Below are 21,550 nucleotides of genomic sequence, written 5' to 3' on the forward strand. Positions count from 1 at the left end.
ACACAATGAATATATCCTTTATTCAAAGGCAAACAGTATTACCTGGCCAAATGCCAATGTTTTCTACATGTTAGAGAACCTTAAGAAAGCATAGCAAGGCCGACAACATGCATACACATATACATGTACGTGTGTCTTCCCCTCTCTCTTCTCTCTCTCTCTCTCTTAGCAGTCAAAACTCGACTTCCTATCACTCTCTAACTCTCTTACGTTCGTTTCTATATATCTTGATCTCCCTCATGTGTGTCAATAGTTTTAGTTCTGCTTCTTTCCACCAGCCAAAATACGTGAAATCTGAAGGCCTCGGCTGAATGCTTGGTTGAACAGAAGCCTAGTCTGGAACTCTGAGACAAATGGGAACCAAGCTAGAATAGCCACAGGTGCAAATATCACTAATGCCATCACATACTCATAGCCCCTCGCTAGAGCTTTGACAGAACCCCACAACCCTATGGTCTTCATCACTGGCCTGCATGCTTGCGATATCTGCTCACCAGACACCCATAATTGAATTTAAGACAGAGAAAGTGATGAATCTCAATATCATATATATGATAAAGCACGTGCCAAAACTTCTAACCTATGTAGGACAAAACGTGTTGGCCAAATAGTTGGCACACCAACTATTTTTATAACATGCCAAACAAGCATATAGAGACAAAGGGATAAAAACAAAGAGGAAGAACAGAGCAGTGGCAACATTTAGAGCTCGAAAACCCAAACTGTGAAGAGCCTCTTGAGAGAAGTAAATGACAAGATGGAGCAGTGTCATTAAAACAATATAATAGTTATCCGTACCTCAGATGACATATTTATATCCATTGTTGGCCGTGTTATAAGTAAGAATCAGGATCTGGTAAGGTGTCCCGTTCTAGAAATGGAGTCCACGTGGCATATTTTGGTTTGAATTTAAAACACATTGGGCTCCTAACTAAGCCATTCTTCTCTTCATGGCATACAGCCCGAAGAATGTGCCACGTAGACACTGTACGTTGCTATAGGAACGGGACACCGTTCTGGATCGTGATTCTATAAAAAAAGCTGGCATGCCCAAATGGAAATATAACAAGTCTTACTTCAAAGAAGTAGAAGAAAAAAAAGGTTTTTGTAATATCTGAACATTAAGACTTACCTGTAAGAGTGCCCATCCTGTTGGCATGAAGGCCAAAAGGCTGGCAAATATGTCTCCAACTGTGAGACTTAGGAATGCAAACAAGATGCCAAGAGTCACTATGAACCCGATAAACAGGAGAAACTTTAGCAGTCTGAACATCAGCTGGAAATCTGCACTGAAGGTCTTCCTACCCATAGACACAATCTGCAGTAGTAGAGATTAAAAATAAATCAGAGTTTGTGAAATAAATATGAGAACCTCTAGTAAAAATAACTTATGGATCAGCAAACATTTCAATATTAAAGACTTAGAGAGCTGACCTTCAAAATGATCATCACAGCCACAATAACCAGCCATGAAAAACCATAAACCTGCAATAACAAACTCGATTATTTTCGTACAATATTTGCATTTCGATTGCAAAGTGTTAAAGATCGAATAAACATATAGAATTAAATAAAACAAGAGAAATCATAATATGGTATGATTACTTACAATAATGCCCTTATTCCCGTTTGAGATATGTAGATGATACACTATTCCGTACTGGTAGACAAAGAAACGAAGTGAAAGAACCACCTCCCAAAACCTTCCAGTGAAACCCGTGTATTGCAGGTGCTCTTGTTCTTCTTCCCACCATGATTCCCAGCTTTTGTTTGCTGGCACACCAATACCACCTCTGCTGCTTATCCACTTTGTCCAATCATCCCAGTCATCTACTATCTTCTGCCACTCGAATCCCGAAGGATTGAAGAGAAAAGGTGCAAACAACCAAGAAACCACCAAGAACCACATTGAGAAGGTGAGAAATATATAAGATGTAGCGCTAGTAGCGGCTGATCCGTAGATATCGTAAACTATTAGCAATATCATCAGCTCCAATCCTTTAACAAAATGGCTCCTTGAATACAGCCTATAACTCTCTGCAAACTTCTCGTGTCGAACCACGAAACCTCGTCCGGTGGCTCTGTACTTGGCGCCACCATGCAAGACCGTACGTCCGAAATAATGGGTCTTTGTCCCAAGAGAGAAAGTGAAGAAAACGGCTGCTAGTTGAAGCTGCATGATTATTATGTCACCGAGTGCGGTTCTGAACCCTCTTTCAAGTCCGATTTCCATTACCATGGGCAATGCCATTAATAGACCTATCTGAACGAGGGACTGTGATGCCATGGCTTTCTGCAGAGGATCATCTCCCCTGGACCGTGCAAACTTAACAATCGACTTTTCCAATCCACTCAGTGACAAGTATAGTTTTCCATACAAGAAAACATAAACTATAATGACAACCATCTGCAAGTTCACAGCCAAAAGAATATCTTAGCCGATTTATCTTTTCTTTTTGGTTTCACATTGACAGATTTTTATGCATTTTTATTAGAATGGTTAGAGAATTTGCAATGGAAAGTGTGTGCTGTGAATGCTATAATGCACATCTCAACTATGAATGAATCTAGACCATAAGCCTCTCAGATTGACCATGCCTCAGAAATCTTACTAACGAACTATCTTAACCTTGAAAACCGAAATACTGGATGGTTCTGAAATTTTTACCATTAGATGTGCATGAATTTCAGTATTTTCTATTCAGCATCTTTTAAGTCTTTAAAATATTATTGAATAGCTTTGTTGTCCAGGACAATCCAAAACTTCTACTGCATGGAAATTTTTGGATTGTCCTTCCCTAGAGTTCTACGAAAAAGAGCACATACTTCTGTTGAATCAGGGTTTCAGTTGTGAAAATAGCTCTAACAAAAGATGAAAACAAGTAAAGATGTGTGCTCTTTCATAGAATTGAAGGACAATCCAAAACTTCCTATGCACTGGAAGTTATGAATTATCCTGGCGAACTAAGCTATTTAATGATATTTTAAAGATGAAGGATGCCTGATGGAAAATAATGAAGTTCATACAAATCTAATGGTAAAGGATTCCAAACCATCCAATATGAAGTGTTCTGACACAATGATCCATGCAAACACAAGAAAGCAACTATCCCTATATGAGTCTGACAGTTTTAACACACAGCAATTATCTCAATGGCAGTTTTGTCAATCCCTAATATTCTAACTTCTACAGTACTACTCATTTCAGTTTCTCTTTTTGCCATTTTTATTGTTCCATGTTGAGTTATGTACATAACAAAAAAAAGTGGAAAAAAAGGGATCAATTTTACAAACTGATTTGGCTGATTTTCAAACCAGATTGTCATCTAATTTTTTATCTTAATGTACCCTTGGTGTGTAGTAGAATAATAGAATAGAGGTTGTTACCATTGAGCTGACATAAAATCCAACTGTTGTAAAATAACAGGACAGCATACGGAACATGTCGAACCGATGGCCCAACCGATAGATATCCCTGCTGAGTATCTGTTCCCCATTACCACATGCCACTTTTGCTTCAAAGAGTGAGATTTGGTTAAACCCAACATCACGTCCTTTCCCAACTTGAATGTACTCATGATGAGTGACATTCCCACGTCGTAAGGTTGAGTTGAAACCTTCAAAGGAAAAAAAAATAGATATTCAGAACCAAAGTGAATACCAAGCATTTAAGAAAGTAGATAATTCTAAGAAGTTAAGAATATTACCAGCAAATATGTCCTCACTCAAATTGATACCCCGAGAAGCCTTGCTGATACCACCTCGGGTAATGTGGAAGATTCTATCAAACACATCAGGATGGCCATAATGGAAACGAACCCTGGAAGCAACCAATAAAATATTAAGTAACAATAGACAATTCTGCTTCACTTACAGTTATCTTAGACACTTTCTAATAAACTATTTGAATAAAGCATTCATCATTCCACCCAGTGAACTAGGAGAAAACTTTAAAATTTTGTTTTGGAGGAATGTCTTTGTAAAAGAAAAAAAAAACAAAAACATTCACCAAAAGGGAATGAAACATTCGCATTTTTTTTTTTTGAAACATTCATAAAAACTAACATTATAGTGATAAATATTGTACAAAAATGTGTAGGTTAAAAATGACTCTGACAACTATTTTTGTCAAATATAAATTACCCTTTTCAAGTTGACTATAAATCCGTCATTTTTCTCCCAAATCTTAACCTGTTCTTAAGATTTGAAGGTTAAAGGAGACGGAATCTCAATGTTAAAGATGAGGGTAAAAAAGTTCACCAAGAGGTTACATATGTTTTGAAGAGAAAAATCAAGGGTGTTTGGCTACAGGTTGAAGGCAAGAACATTTAGGTCATTGTGATCAGTCTCTTAGAGAATGCCAAGGTCAAGCGTATGCCATCAGTTTGAAAACATATGGCATATCTCAAATATTCATCAAAAGTGCAGAGGAGCCATTAAATGAGTCCCCTAGAAATAGTCATTCTTTCTAACTTGTCCTTACTGATTGACAAAGTGGCAACGACCAAACCATTCATGAAAACCTTAATTCCAGGCTCACTTCAAATTTGAATGTTCAAAGAAATTTCGTTTAATTAAAACCCAATTAAATGATGAACCCTGAAACTCTTTGTTTGATCATTATGATGACTATCAAAGATTTTAGGCAGAGCAATATCTATCAGCGATAAGTCTATCATTAGAGCATATCTGGGCCCTGTTAGAGGTGTGCGAGCAGTGGATGAAAAAGTAGTAGCTCTATGGAATGGATTATTAATTCTTGCTATTCTTCCTTCTTGCCTTCGTTGCCCGGATACTTCAAGGCAGGTTCTGTATGAGTGTAGAATTCAGTACTTGTGCCGTTTCAGGACCGCATTGTTTAATTTGTTGGTGTCAATTAGGCGGTCTGTCGGCAATTTTCGGTGGTTGGGAAAAATATTAAGAGGTGAGGGGATGCCATCACAAATCTTGAAACAAATTAGATCAGACACGCACCAATTATGAACAAAAGGAAAAGAAACTTACTTCAAAGGGTTTGCAAGAACTCTTTGACCAATAGTGACAAAACTTGTTTCCTGGTTTGACATAAACCAGGCCAAAGAAGACACACTGCGGGCCAGATGCAAACACTAATTAGAACTGAATTAAAATAAAATGCCGCTGAAAGATGCATCAAAGCAACGCATAACTTGCAAAGATAAAATCATCATTTCATAACTCCAACCTTCCAGTAAAGATATGCTCACGAACACCTAGAATCGTAGGTGGGCGTATTCCATGATCCTCGTTGAATTCTTCTAAAAGATTTCGCATTTTAAAAGCTTCTTCCAAGTAATTGTCCTAAAAGAAAAATGGGGAGGAGGAATCAATAACCAAAATAGTAGGCAGAACATTCCAGAACATGAATACATAAAATTACAAGCACCACCTTACCTGGTTCATATCAATGGTCTGAAGAGCTTCCCCTCGAGTGAAAATTATTGCATGGTTTTGATTTTCAGGCTTGCCTTCCCCTATCTTTGCAGACCCCGGCAATTTTATACGGTAGATTTCCTTTTCAAAGGAAAAGAAAGAAAAAAAAAACATTGAATATTTACACAAGACACTGTCACTTGTCTCATATTTCTTTAAAGGCATTAAAGAAAGATTACCTGATCGAGATTATCAAAAGCTTTGACCAACACAGAATAATAGACCTTCTGCACTCTGCCACCTTCCCTTTCTTCAACTTCATCAATGTATGCTACTCGGAGAGATGGATTACTGTATGGAAAGCAGTAGATATTAGTTTCTTGAATAAAATAAACAAAATACCGTCTTATGGAGAATATTAAAAATTAAATGAAAGCACACGTACTTAACCATCAAATTCAGAATGTCTGTCGCACGTCGATCTCCACTTTGCTTCTGATTTCCATAGTTCTGACAGGTAGCAACATATGTGAATTTCATGTCAGCTACAGCATCTAGTTGAGCATATAGAGATCTCTGGCTCTTCTTCTCTTCCTCTGATGGAATTGTAACTGCTTTGTAGCCTTCTAAAATTTCTGCAAGTCCAAAACACAAAGATTTACAAGACTCGTGACATAATCACCCCCAAAAAAGATTAACTACATTGGTAGAAACAGTGTGGAAGAAGCTGTATTTTGTTTACCACTTTCATTAGCCATGTCAAGAAAAGCTTGTAGCCTCAAAGCTCTTCGGTAATACATCATTCCTCTAACTGTAAAACGGGTATTGACTCATAAGAATAAACACAATGGGTACGATAAGGAATAAATGGAAATGGCGGCATCAGGAACCTGTTCTGCATAGTGTTTGTCCTCTTAAGGAGACCCAATGACGAAGTTGCAAGATGTTCTCCTCATTTTCCCAAACTTCACTTGCTTTTATACAGTTGAGCCTCTCCATGAAGTTGTTCCATTCATCTAGCAAACAGTCAAGTAACGATGGAGATCAATTTTATAACACCAATCACATTAATGACAATTGAAATACATGTTGAACTGTGTTACTCAGTAAGTTATGGAGTGGGCATATTTGGAATATATTTGAAACCTGGGAAGATTTTTTGGAGGTAAAATATGATTGATACACCATCTTCATTCTCCAGCTCAAGGTCACTTTTAGAGTAGACTGTCTCCTCACTGTAGTATGGAGTCATAACACTGCCAGCGACGAGAAAAAATATTAAATATCCACAATAAGTAAACAAAAATTATATCTTCCATTTGTGCAACAATAGAGTAGCATCAAATTTCAAGTTGATCTTATATTTCAGTCAGCCTGGAAATATATTGGTAGTGAATGGAAATATTGAGAAAAATATCATAGAAACTTAAGTAAATGAAATAACAATCATGAAAAAACATTCATAAATGATCAAATTAAAGTATATGAATATATGGAGAGTGGAAATTAAATCAATTGCATTCCTCACAAGCTAGCACCATCTGAAGGCGTAAGACAGAGCTTTTGTTCATTAAATATTTAAGGGTTTGCACTGTCAGTGGATCTCCAAAGATTAATTGATGAGTCCGACTAGCCTTACTAAGTTAGTAAGGATTTCCCTCAAAGTTCATAGAATTTTAAACATGATCTGATGCTTCATGGTTGTAGAGGATAAAATTCTATGAACTTTGAGGGAAAAAATTTTCCAAAAAAAGTTATTTGTCACTGTTGATTTTTAATTTTAAGTTTGGAAGTTCGGTAAGCATCCATTTTCAAAACCTTGGATCAAGCTCGAAAGATTTTTTTTTTTTTTTTTATCTGAGTTTTTCGATGAAATTTAGAGGACGGTGGAGTTGGATTTCTCATGTGGTAATCCATTTGAGCAAAACGACCCTTAGTAAGGTTTAAAATTTTCTATCTTAGAAACGAAAGTGTTTCGCTTAATTGACTAACCATGCATTCGTAAGGCCTAGACTAAAAATCCCAATTGGTTCAGTGGAGAATTAAGTGTTAAAGCAACAAATATAACTCTCTCACATGAACATTTAAGTGCCAAGCATGCAACCTCACCAATGCAGAACATTAAGCAATATTTCCTATTCAGGTAACGGACCAAATAGCAAGTATACATGCATGACACAGCTACTCTAAAAACAGTAAATAGGACACCACAAGCAACAGATTTCCTAAATAAATAAATAAATAAAATAAATAAACAATCAAAATCATCGAGCACCAAATGAAGTACAACATTGCCAAATCACTGAATATAACAATTAGTTTTTAGAAAAAATAAGAAAGTGCGTAGCATGGTAATTCCAATAGTATTTCTTCAAGAGAAGTGCTCATACTAGATAGACATCTTCTAGAATTATTAGTAATAGTTAAGTTTTATATACAAAAAAAAGGAAAAGAAAAATAAAGACATGTTTTACAGTAATATGAAAGAAAACATGGAATCCAACCTGAATGATAGCATTTTACGGACTCGGGGAGCACGTGGCATGTCCATAAATAAAGAGTTTGTAAAGAACGCAATCCTTCTACGTGCTTCAAGGTTAGTTGGCACATCAATCGCAGATTCTTTTACCGTTAAAAGGAGATAGAGACGTTTTATCTATAACAATATAAGAAAAATTGAGGAATTTTATTAGTTACAACATCCTGATGGGTCAATGAAGAAATTGATTTATAAATAATGTACCTGTTCTTCCCATTGAGCTGTAACAACAGGAGGGAACATTATAGCAGGCTTTGGGTCGGTACCAGCAAAAAGTTGTTTTCTGGGGACAGACTCCTTGTGACTGTGACCAAGTTCTACCAACTCACTGAAAATAATATTGAAGAAAAAGCAAGCATTATTTAGTGATACATATAAACTTTTTTTTAACATCAATACAAATAAAACGTGTTCTCTAAATATTTAAAGATTGTACTACAGTTGGATGAAATAAGCATAGTTCACCAACCGAATTTCATTCACCATCATATCACGGGTAACTACTTCTAACATGTCCTGAAGCAATAGTACTACAGTATCTCGTTTAGATGGATCACCATCTTTCTGCAACAAGGAAAAGAAAAGAAATAATATGACTTTCCTTACAAAAAATTTGAGGCACACTAGCAATGTGAAAAGATACTGAGAAATAGGTAGTATGGTTTCCAGATGACTCACCAAGATCTCTACAAGCTCCACGAATTTCTTGCAAAGGGCGGGCATAGGACTCATTCTAAAATTTGCAAGAAATGTATGTTTCGAAATGTTACCTTCAACTTCTTTAATTATGATACCAATTATCCTGTTACACAACAAAATATGATTAGAAATGTGTACATTGAAATTCAAACATTAAACTAATAATAGTATTTCTAACAACCATGGGAGAAAAAGAAGAAGAAAACAACCTTTTCTCATTTTCCCCAACAACCAAAAGGTTCAAGATAAGTTTAAACGACTCATAGCATTCAATCACAGCACATTTCATAAACTCGTCAGCACAAATACGTCTCCAGAGATCAGAGTCTCTGGATCGAAATTGGGCTGCCATATCCCATGCTATCGGGATCTGCATAAATAGATAAATATTCAACAGTAAACACAGGTAGTTGATAATATCAAAATATAATGAAATGTGATTAAGAGAACCTTGCTAGCAAGCAAGAAGGGTGGCCACTGAATTAATTTCAGGCTGGGATCTGATGTATAAGGAACTAGCAATAGATCCATCTCCCTGGATAAAATGAAAACACGGTTTAATTTTAGCTCGAGAATAAACCCCAAAAGTAAAATAAGAACAAACAATCAATACGACTTGTTGAGAGGCCTTTCCTATCACTTATGAGGTCTTCTTCTCGGAAACTACAAATCACTTCATTCCATAACTGGGCAAACTTTGCAGCTTCAGTTCTCTTGCTAGCAGAAACCTGCAAAGGCAGTGAAATCCAAATATTTCACATTCAAGTGAACTTACTCAAGTCAACATTATGCATTTAAATAACATTATTTGAAAACATGAAATACAACCTCAGCAAAACGCTTCGAGAAAGAAAATCCCTTTTTCTTGGTCTTATCAGAAGGTACCAAATATGCATTGAAGGCTCCAGGTAAAGATTGGAATCGTGACCTTAGCATGCCCAGAGTTCGAATCTATGAGAGGAGAAATGAAAGAGTTAACACACAACCATTAATTATCCATAAAGATACTTGCATGATACTAATCTGAACATATCTTTCCATGATTTCTGAATGGTTATTTTCATTCCTAAAGGTTTCTCCAATAATTGGAGGCCATCCATCTGATCAATTAAAATAGCCATATATACAGGCCGGACTCAAATAGCATCAAGCACCAAACTTCATTCCTTGTTTAAAATCTTTATTTTCCAATATATATACAGGCACGGGTGCACTAGAGAACCCCAATAGTGCCTTTGACTACACTTGATCCATGTGGTCCAAAGAAATGATTCCTTCCTCTAAAGGTTTTAACAATGTCCTGGAAATGTAGTTCGCTCAAACATCGGACCCACACAAGAAAGCCCTATCAAATTAATTCCATCCCCAAGGCAGCATGTGCAGTAACACACAACAAAAAGGTATGAAGGATAAAACATGATCTGGGCATGTAGACATGTCAATCCCAAAGAAGTATGATAGTGTATGCTCAAGTTATAAGAAAAGTGATATATTAAGAATTAGGAAAAACTGAAAAAAGATTTATTATAAATTATTACCTCTCCAAGACGATCACATGCTCCCAAAAAACCACCGTACAAGGTTGAGAAAATAGAATACCAAATCTGAGTGTCCATAAAATAAACCTGTATAGAAATTGCCACTCATGAGATACTTCTTAAGGTTACAAATGTGAACTTCTCATCCTGCACAAGCTGTACAAGAACTCATGGATAATAAATCAGAAAAAGGAAACAGAATTTGTAAAACATACCAAGATTACTGGTGCCCAGAGTGCAATAATAGCACCAATGTTGTGTTTAGCTGCATCAAAAAGAAAATATTTAGTACCACAACAGAGTGGAAAGGAAGAATAATGAGCCATTGAGTAGATAAATACCATTAGGAAAAAACTCATGCCAATCATAATGAACATGACGAACAACCATTATATCTTTTGTCGGCTTCACCAAAGTTTTTATCTGGATGAGAAAAGACCGATAAAAAAGATTTAAAAAAGAAAAGTAAAGAAAGACAGAAGACAACTACAACTTTGTGCTACATTTTCTTTAGGATAAAAAGGAAAACCCCATAGGTGAGTTTTACCTGGATGTAATAACTGAACGCAAGTTTGGAACATAAAAGTAGCGCCCAAAATATAGTATACCTAAAAAGAAAAACACGGATTTAAAGTATTGAACAAAATTGAAACAAATGAACATAATAGAAGACCATAAATCTGCAACAATCAAAATATGGGAACATGTGTGTCCCTCATCAAACTCACTTGATAAGGGCAAATTGACTTTCGTGCATTCCCCTTCCCACATAAATTCTTGGCTGCAGATAAATGAATGAAGTCATCCAATAATCGAATTTAAATATTTCAATAGAAGAAGAAATGATACAACACATGTTCACAGGTAGAGAACTAGAAAAGAATATGAAAGCTTGGATGTTTACACGTAAATTGTGATCATTATGCAGAAGTAATAATCCTTGGATGTTTTGAAATAGACCAGACTCACATTAATGTGGATCCTTGAACATGATTTTATCTAAGGGATAAACATAACAATATTAGCTAGAGCAGGATAATGTTAAAACTTTAATCATTTTTAGGAGTGATTTTCCTCGAGTATTCTCCAAATTGATTAAGTCGAATGAAATTTATGCATCACTTGGACAATATAAATTTAACGTAAGAGATGCATTCTATCAACACCCCACCCAAGACCTTTCTCTTTTAATATTTGATTGTATTAACTTAGGTCAGTTAGTGGATGGATTTTATTGCCTAACTCGTTTCTTCTTCTACTGCCAACATTTTAATTGGCATTCCACTAAATGTGATAGAAATTGAAATCTTGCATTCTGAAGAAACTCTTTTTCTTTCACATGGGTAATATTCAGTAATTTCTCGCATGATCTATCAAAATTTTCATGTAACACTGTGATACATAGCATACATACTAACAGAACCAAAACAAATGGCAATTGCCTTCATGAATGTTTAAATAGAAACATAGACCAAAAAGAGATTGGTTCTAGTTAACAATTATTTTATATACAAAGAGTCCATTTAGAAAGAAAAAAAAGATATAGAAGGAGGTCTAGGAGACGTATCTAAAAAGTGTGTGTGTGTGGGGGGGGGGGGGGGGGTGAAGGGGGGGGATAAAAAAGATTAAAAAAACTGAAATAGAAGCTGACTAAGCATTTCTACCGGCAGCAGCTTTCCACCAGAAAATAAAATCTTCAAAAAAACAAACCCCTACATCCCTCAAAAAGCTTGGACCATTGAACAAAGAATGATTTGAGTTAATGACTGATTTGAATATATTAAATAAAATCATAGAATTGATAGATAAAAAATTTGACTGTGTAGTGTTTCTTATACAGATACTGTCAGTTCCAAGCCTAGACAAAGGACGAGATACTGATAGCAGATTTCAGAAATCTTGAATAACGATAGACATGGCTTTGAACAAGACTGGACAATGATGATGATTTGTTTTGTGGCTAAAAGAAAAAGTTATTGCGCACTTTGTATCATACTTAAATGCCCATCTAACCTAAGTCATTTAAATTTGAGAACCTAACTATAATGCCCACGAGAAAAATCAACAATGCTAATTTTTCTCTTCTAGAACTACTGTGAATGGAATGAAAAATCTTGTTATTTTCTGTCTTATGCAGAACAGAATCCATTCCATATCAGGTAATCCATGTGTTGACATACTAACATTAATAAAATAAAAGTGGAAGGTGCAAGAAAGTGAAGGACCGGGGCAGGGAAGGGGAAATGGATACCTGTGACCACCACAAAAGAAACCTTATAACATGCCAATCCGAGTTTTCAATCCACCGTCTAAGCATTGGAAAAAGAAACAACAGTGCTGCTAGTAAATTTGGAAGCAAGTACAAAGCCACCACCATGACATATAAAGGGGGTATGCCTTTTACTTGACGAAGCCATGACACCAAATTCTTAATTATTTCAGGTGCCGCTGATGAGGAATGCATGTAACACAGTGGAAGGATGATAACCCATGCAAGACTAACTAATATCTTGAGAAGGTTTCTCAGCACATCAGTAAACTTCCACCTATGATAGCCTGGGAAGTTCAAAAAAAGGTCTAGAATACCTACCATGAAAAAAAGGAGAGAGAGAGAGAAAGATCAGACAAATCCAATAACATAAATGAGCATTACAATTTAATGTAGAAAATGAAAATAAGAGAAAACAAACAAAAAACTAATATTTGTACAAACAAGTTCTTAGAGATACTTCTCAAACAACTCAAAATATCATGCATTTCTGACATCAACCTTAGCATAAGAAGACTATATAAGGTAAATGACACGATAAGATACGATGTCCCTCAAATGTACTCATTTATGATGTTGTCCTTCCTATTCTTACCACTAATCCATCCCAACATCCTAATATTGGCAATGCTCCTTCTACAAGTATGGTGTTTCTTGATTGCCCAAAATTCAGCTCCATAAAACATAGCTGGTCTTATAGTTGCCTTAGACATGTTGCATTATACAAGAGTAACACATATCACTTAGCAACCCAACACTACTTCTATGGGTCACGTACTCACCAATCTCTCCATCGTTATGAATAATTCAAAGAGATGGAGTGCAATGCACATTATACTATAATGATATCCAACTTACTATGTCCAATCAGCAAGGTCATACAAATAGACAAATAAACATTAGTCAAATTTCCAATTCCTAACATGTTAAGATCTCAATCTAAGATGTTTAGAATATTGACCACGGTGCTTATGGGTCAAGAACATCCACCACCACCCAACTCTTGAAAACACTGGTAAACCAACTACAATGCTTAATATTTTTTGGGCTCATAACATCACAAAAAGTGAACAGAAAATATCATGACATTTGTTCTATAAATTAGGCTATCACAACACTTGAGTGAGAGTATTCATACTTTGAAGGAAGCGCAGGAAGGCAGCTGTGATAAAAATGCTAGAAACGGAATACAGGATGTCCGTTTTAATTATATCCAATGGTGAATTACCATTCCATGCAACAATTACCATAGCCTGCAGCACAAAATTTCAAGCATTCTCCCATTTAGCATGGTTAGAAGTATCATTCCATATCAGAATATAGCTGCCAGTTATACAAGGGAATGTATCTTCTCATATAAAAAAGTTAATTTTAGCCATTAAATAATACACATGAAACTTTATACTTCTCTTTGAACTTTTCAGTTCCTACATCTACCATATGATTATGCATCAAATCAAGATTACCTCCTTTATTCATAAAATGACCCAGCATCAAAACTCATAGATTATAGATTGTTGCAGGATGACTTTTCTTTTAGCAAGCAAGCAGGTAAAAATGTAAGTCCTGATCCAAGGTTTGTGGTATTACCATTCACAGATTCAACAGACTTACTATGTTAGCATCTTCTTTTTTTTCCAATGTACCATTCATCAATGATCCAAAGTTCCATTTTGTTTCAAAATGTTTAGGCCGAGATGTCAAGATCTCAGGGGTGACAGATCTAGACATTGGAGGTTTGGCTTGGCTTATCTCGCCTTTGTCTCAATTGGCCTCATATATTCTCAATTTTTTACTTGAGAAGACATACCTCAAGACCAAGACTTAAATCATGTTCTATCTTTTGAGAAGCGTCAGCTTATAGATACATTGAATGAGATACAGATTTTACACCTTGCTTTTTAGTCAGAAAACTCCCTAAGCTAGGACTGAGCTAAAGTTCTGAAATTCTACGTGGTTAAATTCAATACCTGCAGTGCCAACACGTAAAAGGTCCACATACGATCAAAACTTCGAAAGATGTGCCAAAAAGTTCTGGTCTCAACAAAATATGATTTTCCCGTGCTTTCAGATTTTCTATGAGATGCTTGTCTCCCCTGTCATAGCAGTTACATTGAGCGATGAGCCAATGTTCTTCAAGGTACGAATATGGCTAAAGCAATAGTGTATACATTAAGAAAGGGTAGAACACCTGTGTCATATCACGAGTTGATTTGAAAAAATCACCGTCATCACGCATGGGCCATCCCAAAGAGAAGCAATCACCGGACCTGAATGATATGTAAAAAAAGTTAAATATTAAGGCAATGAAGATATTCGGCCAGCAAAAATATAAATTTTTGATCCATAATATATCTAATTCTTTACAAACCAGAAATATTCGTTTAGATCATCATAATTACACCAGACTGAATGAGGGGCTTTTCCATTTCGGCTTTTCTTGGATTCCTAGAGCATCATCATCATCAACACTTCATTATGTCTCGAATGGGAAGAATAAAATTACTGTTGACACATTTCCAATTAAATATACCTTCTCAATTACACGATACAACGGTGTTATGACCTTTCTCAAGAAAGCCTCATCATCCCCACCATATGAAGGTTTGATGTTTTCTCCAGTCACAATGCTGACATTTCCAGCCAACAGACCATGGAGTTCGTACGCCATCTGAATACATAGTGGGACCTTTCTATTAATAAATTTAATACAGAATATGTAATTGGTGGAAAGTCAGAAACAAATAACTAAGCCGAGGTACTCCAAAAAAGGAATCCACATAAATGAACATGGTGCTCACATTATGAAAAATGTAGCATAAGCATTCTGGCATAAAGCGAACATTAGCTCCTTCACCCCAAATAAGAAGATAAAGACCCATGTAGAGAATCTTTCTCTGTTGCACTTCTGGTTGCCCTTGAGGGAGCCTGTAAGTTTTGAAATTTATATATTTCAGCACTAAAGTCTTCAGAATATGGTTAAGAAGCTCAGGTATTGCATTCAAACTATGCAAGCAAAGCAATGAGGAACAAGTCCACAAACAAAAGTATGCAGAGATGCTAATGCATCTCACCGTAAACTGTGCTTTCGTCCCAAGAATTTGCACCATGTTTTGTAATTTTTAAAAATCTTGTTCATGACTGCATCAACAGCTCGCTCATCAAGCTGCATAAAGAACAGATATTACAATTCATCAGAAAGCGGAGGGGGGGGGGGGGGGGGGTGATTAAAGAGAGCTTGATTAAAGCCAAATGTTGATGGACAGTGCAGGATGAGTTGTTCACCAAGAGTGTTGAGAATATATCAAAGAATAAAATTTTGACGTCATAAACCACTTATGGTGATAGTGAGATAATCTCTCAAATAGTTTGAAGGGAAATCCATTTTAGCAATCAATTATAAATAAGCAAATTACCTACAACTCATGGAATTAAGATAGATTTTCTATAATATGAAGCAACTACAACCTTTCTGAACTTTGGATATGGAACACTATAAAGCCAAAAGGCAAGCTCAGCAACTGATTGTTCTAGTGGCACAAGGATCAGAAACAGAGTGAATATGATTTATACTTAAAAACCATTTTGAAGTATTTGGGTAGCATAGATTATTGATGAGGACACTAGAAGATGTAAATACTTTAGGTTGAAACTCCTTTTCTACATTAATATTTCTGGTTGTGGCCCACATAGCCCCAACTTTACCACCAAAAGAATAAAATAAAATGAGACAAAAGTACGTGCCTTGTTAAGAGGCTCGGGCTTGGGTATCAGCCTTATATGAACATTAGCAAGCAGTAAAATCAAGTGCTCCCTTTGGTTCCTGACATTGTCTCTCTGTGAACCAATATGGATCAAAAGTCAATAATCTGGTGAACTATTTTTGGCTCTAAAGTTAATTAATATCTAGTTTGCTAGGTGGATCTCACATACCTGAAATCCAAACATAGCTCTCAGCCAATCGAGAAGGTCTAGCTCTCCTGTTTTCTGCCTATGCTGCTCAAATGCAGTAGGCCAGTTTAAGCCCCGGGTATTCCACAGAGCAGTCACTGCTGCCTTAACCTGGTAAAACAGAAAGTAATTGAATTTATGCATCATCAACGTGTCAAACCTGTCAAACTGTGCCAGAACTAGACGGATTGAATCATTGGCATTGGCGAAGAGAATGAAAATAAGCAATAATACCTCCTCAAGTTGCATGATGGACTGTGAAGCACCAGCTGCATCCAATGGAAGAATGTTATACGGGGTATAGATTTCCTTCTTTTCTTGGACGTCTTTAGCAGCCGCAATGATCTGCCCACAGTAATACAGCTCATGATTTTGTAAGCATTAGAAACATATTAAAATGCAGCAAAAGCTCAAAGAAAGATGCCTCGGTTGCCACTCTTATAACCCAAATTAAAAAGAAGAATCACAAAATATGACAAACCTCGGGAGCAACTTCTTCAACTTTTTCCGTCTTATTAACTGCACAAAGCACTTCAAACAGCACTCCAGCCGTCTGGTAGGCCTTGCCGAGTTGTACTCTATGAATAAATTGAAAAGCATAACAAATCTACTTCATAATAAAATGGTCACTAGAATCCAACTCACACACACATAATAAAATGGTCACTGGAATCCAACTCATGCACAGGCACGCACACACACACATACACTCCAACTCACACACACACACACACAGAGGCGCGCACACATTCACACACACACACGAGCGTGCACGCACACACATATAAATACCTATCAGCTTGCTCCCCTTTGTCCAGGGCTCTAACATAGTGTTCATAGTATTGCTGGTAAAAACTCTCGATTTCCCGAGCATCACTCTTTTTAACTCTGGAGGCAAGACTCGACGCGTTATCCTGTTACATAATTTTCATATCAGTTTCACCTAATTTGGAGAACTAAAATCAACAGTCAGAAGAAAAAAAAAAAAAAAAGGAAATTTCATGTCTGTAGGTAGTATCTTCAAAGATGTTTTTACAATTGATATCGTAGTTAGAGATCTGCTATTGTCACACCAACTTTTACTAATGCCACACCAATTCATACGTAAATCAAAAGAATTATACAGTTGGTGTGGCGTTAGTAACAATTGGTGTGGCAATAGTTACGCTCTTTAATTACTTCATATCTATAATAAAATCAGTTTCTGAAATTGGGTAAGATTCTAAAACACTCAAGTTAGCAAAACTCAGAATCGGGTATATAAAATTACTGTAAGAGCTTCAAAAGACAAAAGGTGAAGGTGGTCTCGTGGTGCATGGAATTGTAGACGTTAACAGAACAAGTATGATGTCCAGATAATTAAAAAAAAAACAAACTCAGAATTTCTATTGGAAACAAGACCAAACAGGGGACCAGAGAGGACTCACCTTATGAGTGTTAACTTTTTGTATGGGTCAGAGTCCCTACACTTGATGAAACCGTTCCAGCCCCTTGTGAGGGTTGGCCTCTAGGAGCGATGTCTAAAAACACCACTGGTCCTATTTCTGTAAAATGCTACCTATTCCAAACGACGTCCCTTTGAGTTTTGTTTTTCTAGGGATTGGTATATTTTTCTTAAAGATCTATTTGGAAATCTCCAGGAATAAATGAGCTTTGGAGTTTGACGAATCTCTCTGCCGGATTCATCAACCATACGTCAAACATCATTGGGCAGAAATGATCACTCGAATGGCTAAAATGCAAAGATATTACTAGGTATTCCTGTTAATCAGATCTTACAAACTTTTACTCAACAGTTCGTTGGACACTTGGCGTCCAACGTCTTTGGACTCTAGATCCTGCAGTACTGAACCCTTTTCTGCCGTGTTTCTTGCAGTCTTGACTCTTGCGTTCTGCACTGCCTGTAAGTTCGGCCATTTTACGGTCCTGCGACGTAAGGACCGTAACATTTTCCTGACTTCCTAACGTCAAACTAGGTTTGACCGTCCCTATTTATACTGACGGTTGAGATAAGAGGAGAACTACAGTCATCCGACAGACTACAGATCGTTATTTTCAAGGATAACCTCAAATCGATAGTAATTTTGAGTTTTTTTTTTTTTTTTGTTAATTTCATTTTAATAACACCCCAAGTAGGATTATTCCCGCAAAATGCAAGATGTGATCTATCCTTAAACTTTTATTGACCCGATCAAACCATTATCAATATTTGTTATATTGACGATTTATGGTTTAAATATCAAAACTACTATTATAACATTTAAATTACCAAAATATCATAATTTTAATTGAAGAAATAAAAAATCAAATCTCAATCGTTGGATTGAAATATTTCATATCATTAGATTAAAAGAAAATCCAACTTCTTATTGAAGAAAATGAAAATGAAGTTAGGATTTTACCATATTTCATTGGTTAGGGTTTGTATTTGTTATTATTAAATATTCTTAAGAGTATTAGTGTCTTATTCATTAAATCTATTACTTTAAAACCCTATCGTTAACATTTTTAAATCTGATTTTGATTTTGGAATAGATTTGGCTTAATCAAGTTAAAGATATCATGTTTCATAAAATGGGTGGAGGTTTCAACTCTCATGTAAGCTCTTTTAACCATTTTGTCCTCAAGGCATAAATTTTTATGAAAAAAACTATTATTTGCGCTCTTGACTACGTGAGGGTAGAACTAATATATATGTATACATATTTCTATAAGGGGTATTACTAATTTTATTTTCTTCATTATTTCATATTTTCTTTAATTTTTTTTGTTTTAATGTTTTTCATGTGAAGATTCTCAGCATTAGGTTAAAGAATGTCTTTGGGATGAGATGAAAACGATGAGATTGGGATGAACACATGCATTTACATTAAGTTGAAAAATATTAAAATAAGTTGAAAATGATAAGAAATAATTGGAAATGATGAGATTAAATTCCAAAATAATAAAATTTAGGTCTAGATCCATAAGAAATTGATTGACATTGATCAGGGTTCTCAAGATTATTATTTTTAGAACGATTAGCTCGTACTCATTTGAATTGCATTGATGAAAAGATATTTTTTATAATTTTAAAGCATAAAGGTATTTTTGACATTTCCCCATCTTTATCAAGTGGTTATTATTATTATTAACGGTTTAACCAAATCAACAGTCAAGGGGTGGATTTTTATAAAATTACCCTAATTTATTTACTTTTTTTATGCGATTTTTCCAATGTTCCTAGAGATTAATATGATGACAAGACAAACAGAGAGGAAACCAAATCTTACACGTTCCAATCGTTGGAGAAGAGCTGTCTTGAACTGTCGAACACCTCGACCTGTTGAACTTGGATCCAACCGATGAGCTTTCTCAAATGCGTAGAAACGACCTTCAAAACAAAACATAGAAGAAGAAAAAAAGTTTTCAAACCATAAGATTATATGTTTGAACTTCAATAACAATAAAATTCTCTGAAACAAGTTAATTAATTTCTAAGGACTTACAGAGATAAGCGACTCTCGGGCGCTCGGTTTCGATCTCGGTTGCGACACGAAGGATCGGAGCAATGCTTCCGAGAGATGAAGGAACAACCTCATTGTCGAAGACTTCCAACGAGAATGTCGTCGTGGCCGCGCTGCGTGATGGCCGCCTCGTCAGCCCTTGAGGACCTGACTCAAGGCTCGACATTGCTGCGTTGGCCCCGAGATCGACCAAGTTTCCGTATCTAGTCTGAAATTCAATTGAAAAAAGAAAAAAAAAAAAAAAAAACGAAGTATTTAGTTATGATGCATGTTGCTTGAATTCAACTAAATTGAAAAGAGAGAGAGAGAGAGAGAGAGATTATATGAATCCCTACGATCTCAATCAAAATTTTGAAGAAAAAAAATCAAATTTAGAGAAAAACCAGACCAAACTAAAACTAAATCTCTTGAATTCTAGATCAGAGATCAAGATCAAGCGCAGCTCAAGTGAGCAAGATCAAGAATCTCTTTTGAAAATTCTCGAAGATCTCCAAGTTTTCATATGCTGCAGACGATACATCTGAATTTGTCTGGAAATCCTCAAGAAAACTATCGGATTGTAAAACAAACTCGATCAAACAGAACAATTTATAATTATAAAAACTTCTAGAAAGATTATCAAAATAAACCAAATTGTTTTAGAAACAAAATCAAATCTCATTTTTCTCATCAAACTTACGTTCGATCTTCAAAGCTTCAACGTTAAAACACACCTGCCTAGAAACTAACGAAAGAGAGAAGAAATTAATAAGAAACGAAAATCAGAGATCTAGAGAGAGAATGAGGATTGGAAGGAGAGAAATTAGAGAGAGAGAGAGAGGAGAGAAGAAGGTACGTAACGAACTCCAGTCTGTATGGGGACAAACATGCTATATGCATGGGACCCACGTATACGGTACGAACATTTATGTTAATTTTATGCCACGTGTCATGGAATAGAGAAAGCTGTGGCTGATAGGCCGTACAATGTTTGCGGAGACTAGAGGAGGTGGTTGATCTCTTGCCCAACTTTCTTGGACTCGAAGCTTATTGTTGGTGTCCTCTACCTTCCAATTATGGCAAAATTCTAATTCATCCAAAATGGTTGGATTAGTGGACCCAACGTTTCAATTTTTTGATCTAAAATCAACTTGATTAGCTAAGATGTTTTAATTTTAATGTTGGATTTAATATTTGATGAGCCAATTCGAGTAGGATTATGGATGGATTAAATTTAGATTGATATTGATCTAGAACCAATATGATAAGAGTTAGATTGTCACATTCGGATTCTGTCATCCAACTTATTGAATTGGCTTCTTTGTTGGATTGAATTCTTAAACGATTTTCAATATTTTGATCGATAATTGGCTTGGGTCAGATATTTTTGAAAAAATTGATTTTTATGGACCAATAAGATTTTGATCTTAATCATCATACCTATGATCCCATTCGAAACAAAAACGTCGAAAAAATTAATTATAAAAATAGGTCAAAATCATTTATAAATATTATTAATAGAAATTATAAATGATTGAATATTTTACAAAAATTATTTAACCTTCAGCATATGTTGACATCAGATAGACATTCATCATCGTCATCATCATCATTGTTTATTTTGTGATTAGTATCCTCGTCCTCTTCATTTTAACCATTATTATCATCGTACTTTTGT

General features: G+C 35.7%; 1 protein-coding gene across 1 annotated transcript; it reads right to left on the bottom strand.

Annotated features, from left to right (window-relative positions):
* Positions 1-20,713, bottom strand: LOC147392693 (callose synthase 5-like). Its single transcript, XM_086455161.1, has 43 exons — positions 20,573-20,713; positions 19,876-20,101; positions 19,660-19,760; positions 17,180-17,301; positions 16,869-16,965; positions 16,622-16,732; positions 16,370-16,498; positions 16,181-16,273; positions 15,511-15,602; positions 15,238-15,364; positions 14,970-15,107; positions 14,808-14,884; positions 14,628-14,706; positions 14,407-14,532; positions 13,575-13,689; positions 12,419-12,753; positions 10,896-10,948; positions 10,715-10,775; positions 10,509-10,590; positions 10,383-10,432; positions 10,168-10,254; positions 9,458-9,580; positions 9,262-9,357; positions 9,080-9,163; positions 8,839-8,999; positions 8,609-8,732; positions 8,400-8,494; positions 8,135-8,258; positions 7,896-8,047; positions 6,538-6,647; positions 6,282-6,407; positions 6,134-6,202; positions 5,837-6,026; positions 5,631-5,742; positions 5,413-5,532; positions 5,204-5,319; positions 5,005-5,088; positions 3,708-3,820; positions 3,388-3,617; positions 1,610-2,407; positions 1,435-1,485; positions 1,133-1,318; positions 1-486 (listed from the first exon to the last, which is right to left on the bottom strand). The coding sequence occupies exons 2-43, from the start codon at positions 20,057-20,059 to the stop codon at positions 256-258; spliced, it is 5,754 nt and encodes a 1,917-aa protein (XP_086311287.1). The 5' UTR covers positions 20,060-20,101; positions 20,573-20,713; the 3' UTR covers positions 1-255.
* Between the last annotated feature and the right edge of the window lie 837 nt (positions 20,714-21,550).

Source organism: Akebia trifoliata, chromosome 10, assembly GCF_017979445.1.
Source record: "Akebia trifoliata isolate Shusen 1 chromosome 10, ASM1797944v1, whole genome shotgun sequence".
NCBI lineage: Eukaryota > Viridiplantae > Streptophyta > Magnoliopsida > Ranunculales > Lardizabalaceae > Akebia > Akebia trifoliata.

What these genes read in the sequence shown, in the direction of transcription:
- LOC147392693 (XM_086455161.1), bottom strand. Translation starts at nt 20,059, where the DNA reads ATGTCGAGCCTTGAGTCAGGTCCTCAAGGGCTGACGAGGCGGCCATCA. An exon ending in GTTGGGGAAAATGAGAAAAG is followed by an intron (nt 8,733 to 8,838) that starts GTTGTTTTCTTC and finishes GTTGTGTAACAG; the next exon opens with GATAATTGGTATCATAATTA. An exon ending in CTGTGATGATCATTTTGAAG is followed by an intron (nt 1,319 to 1,434) that starts GTCAGCTCTCTA and finishes CTACTACTGCAG; the next exon opens with ATTGTGTCTATGGGTAGGAA.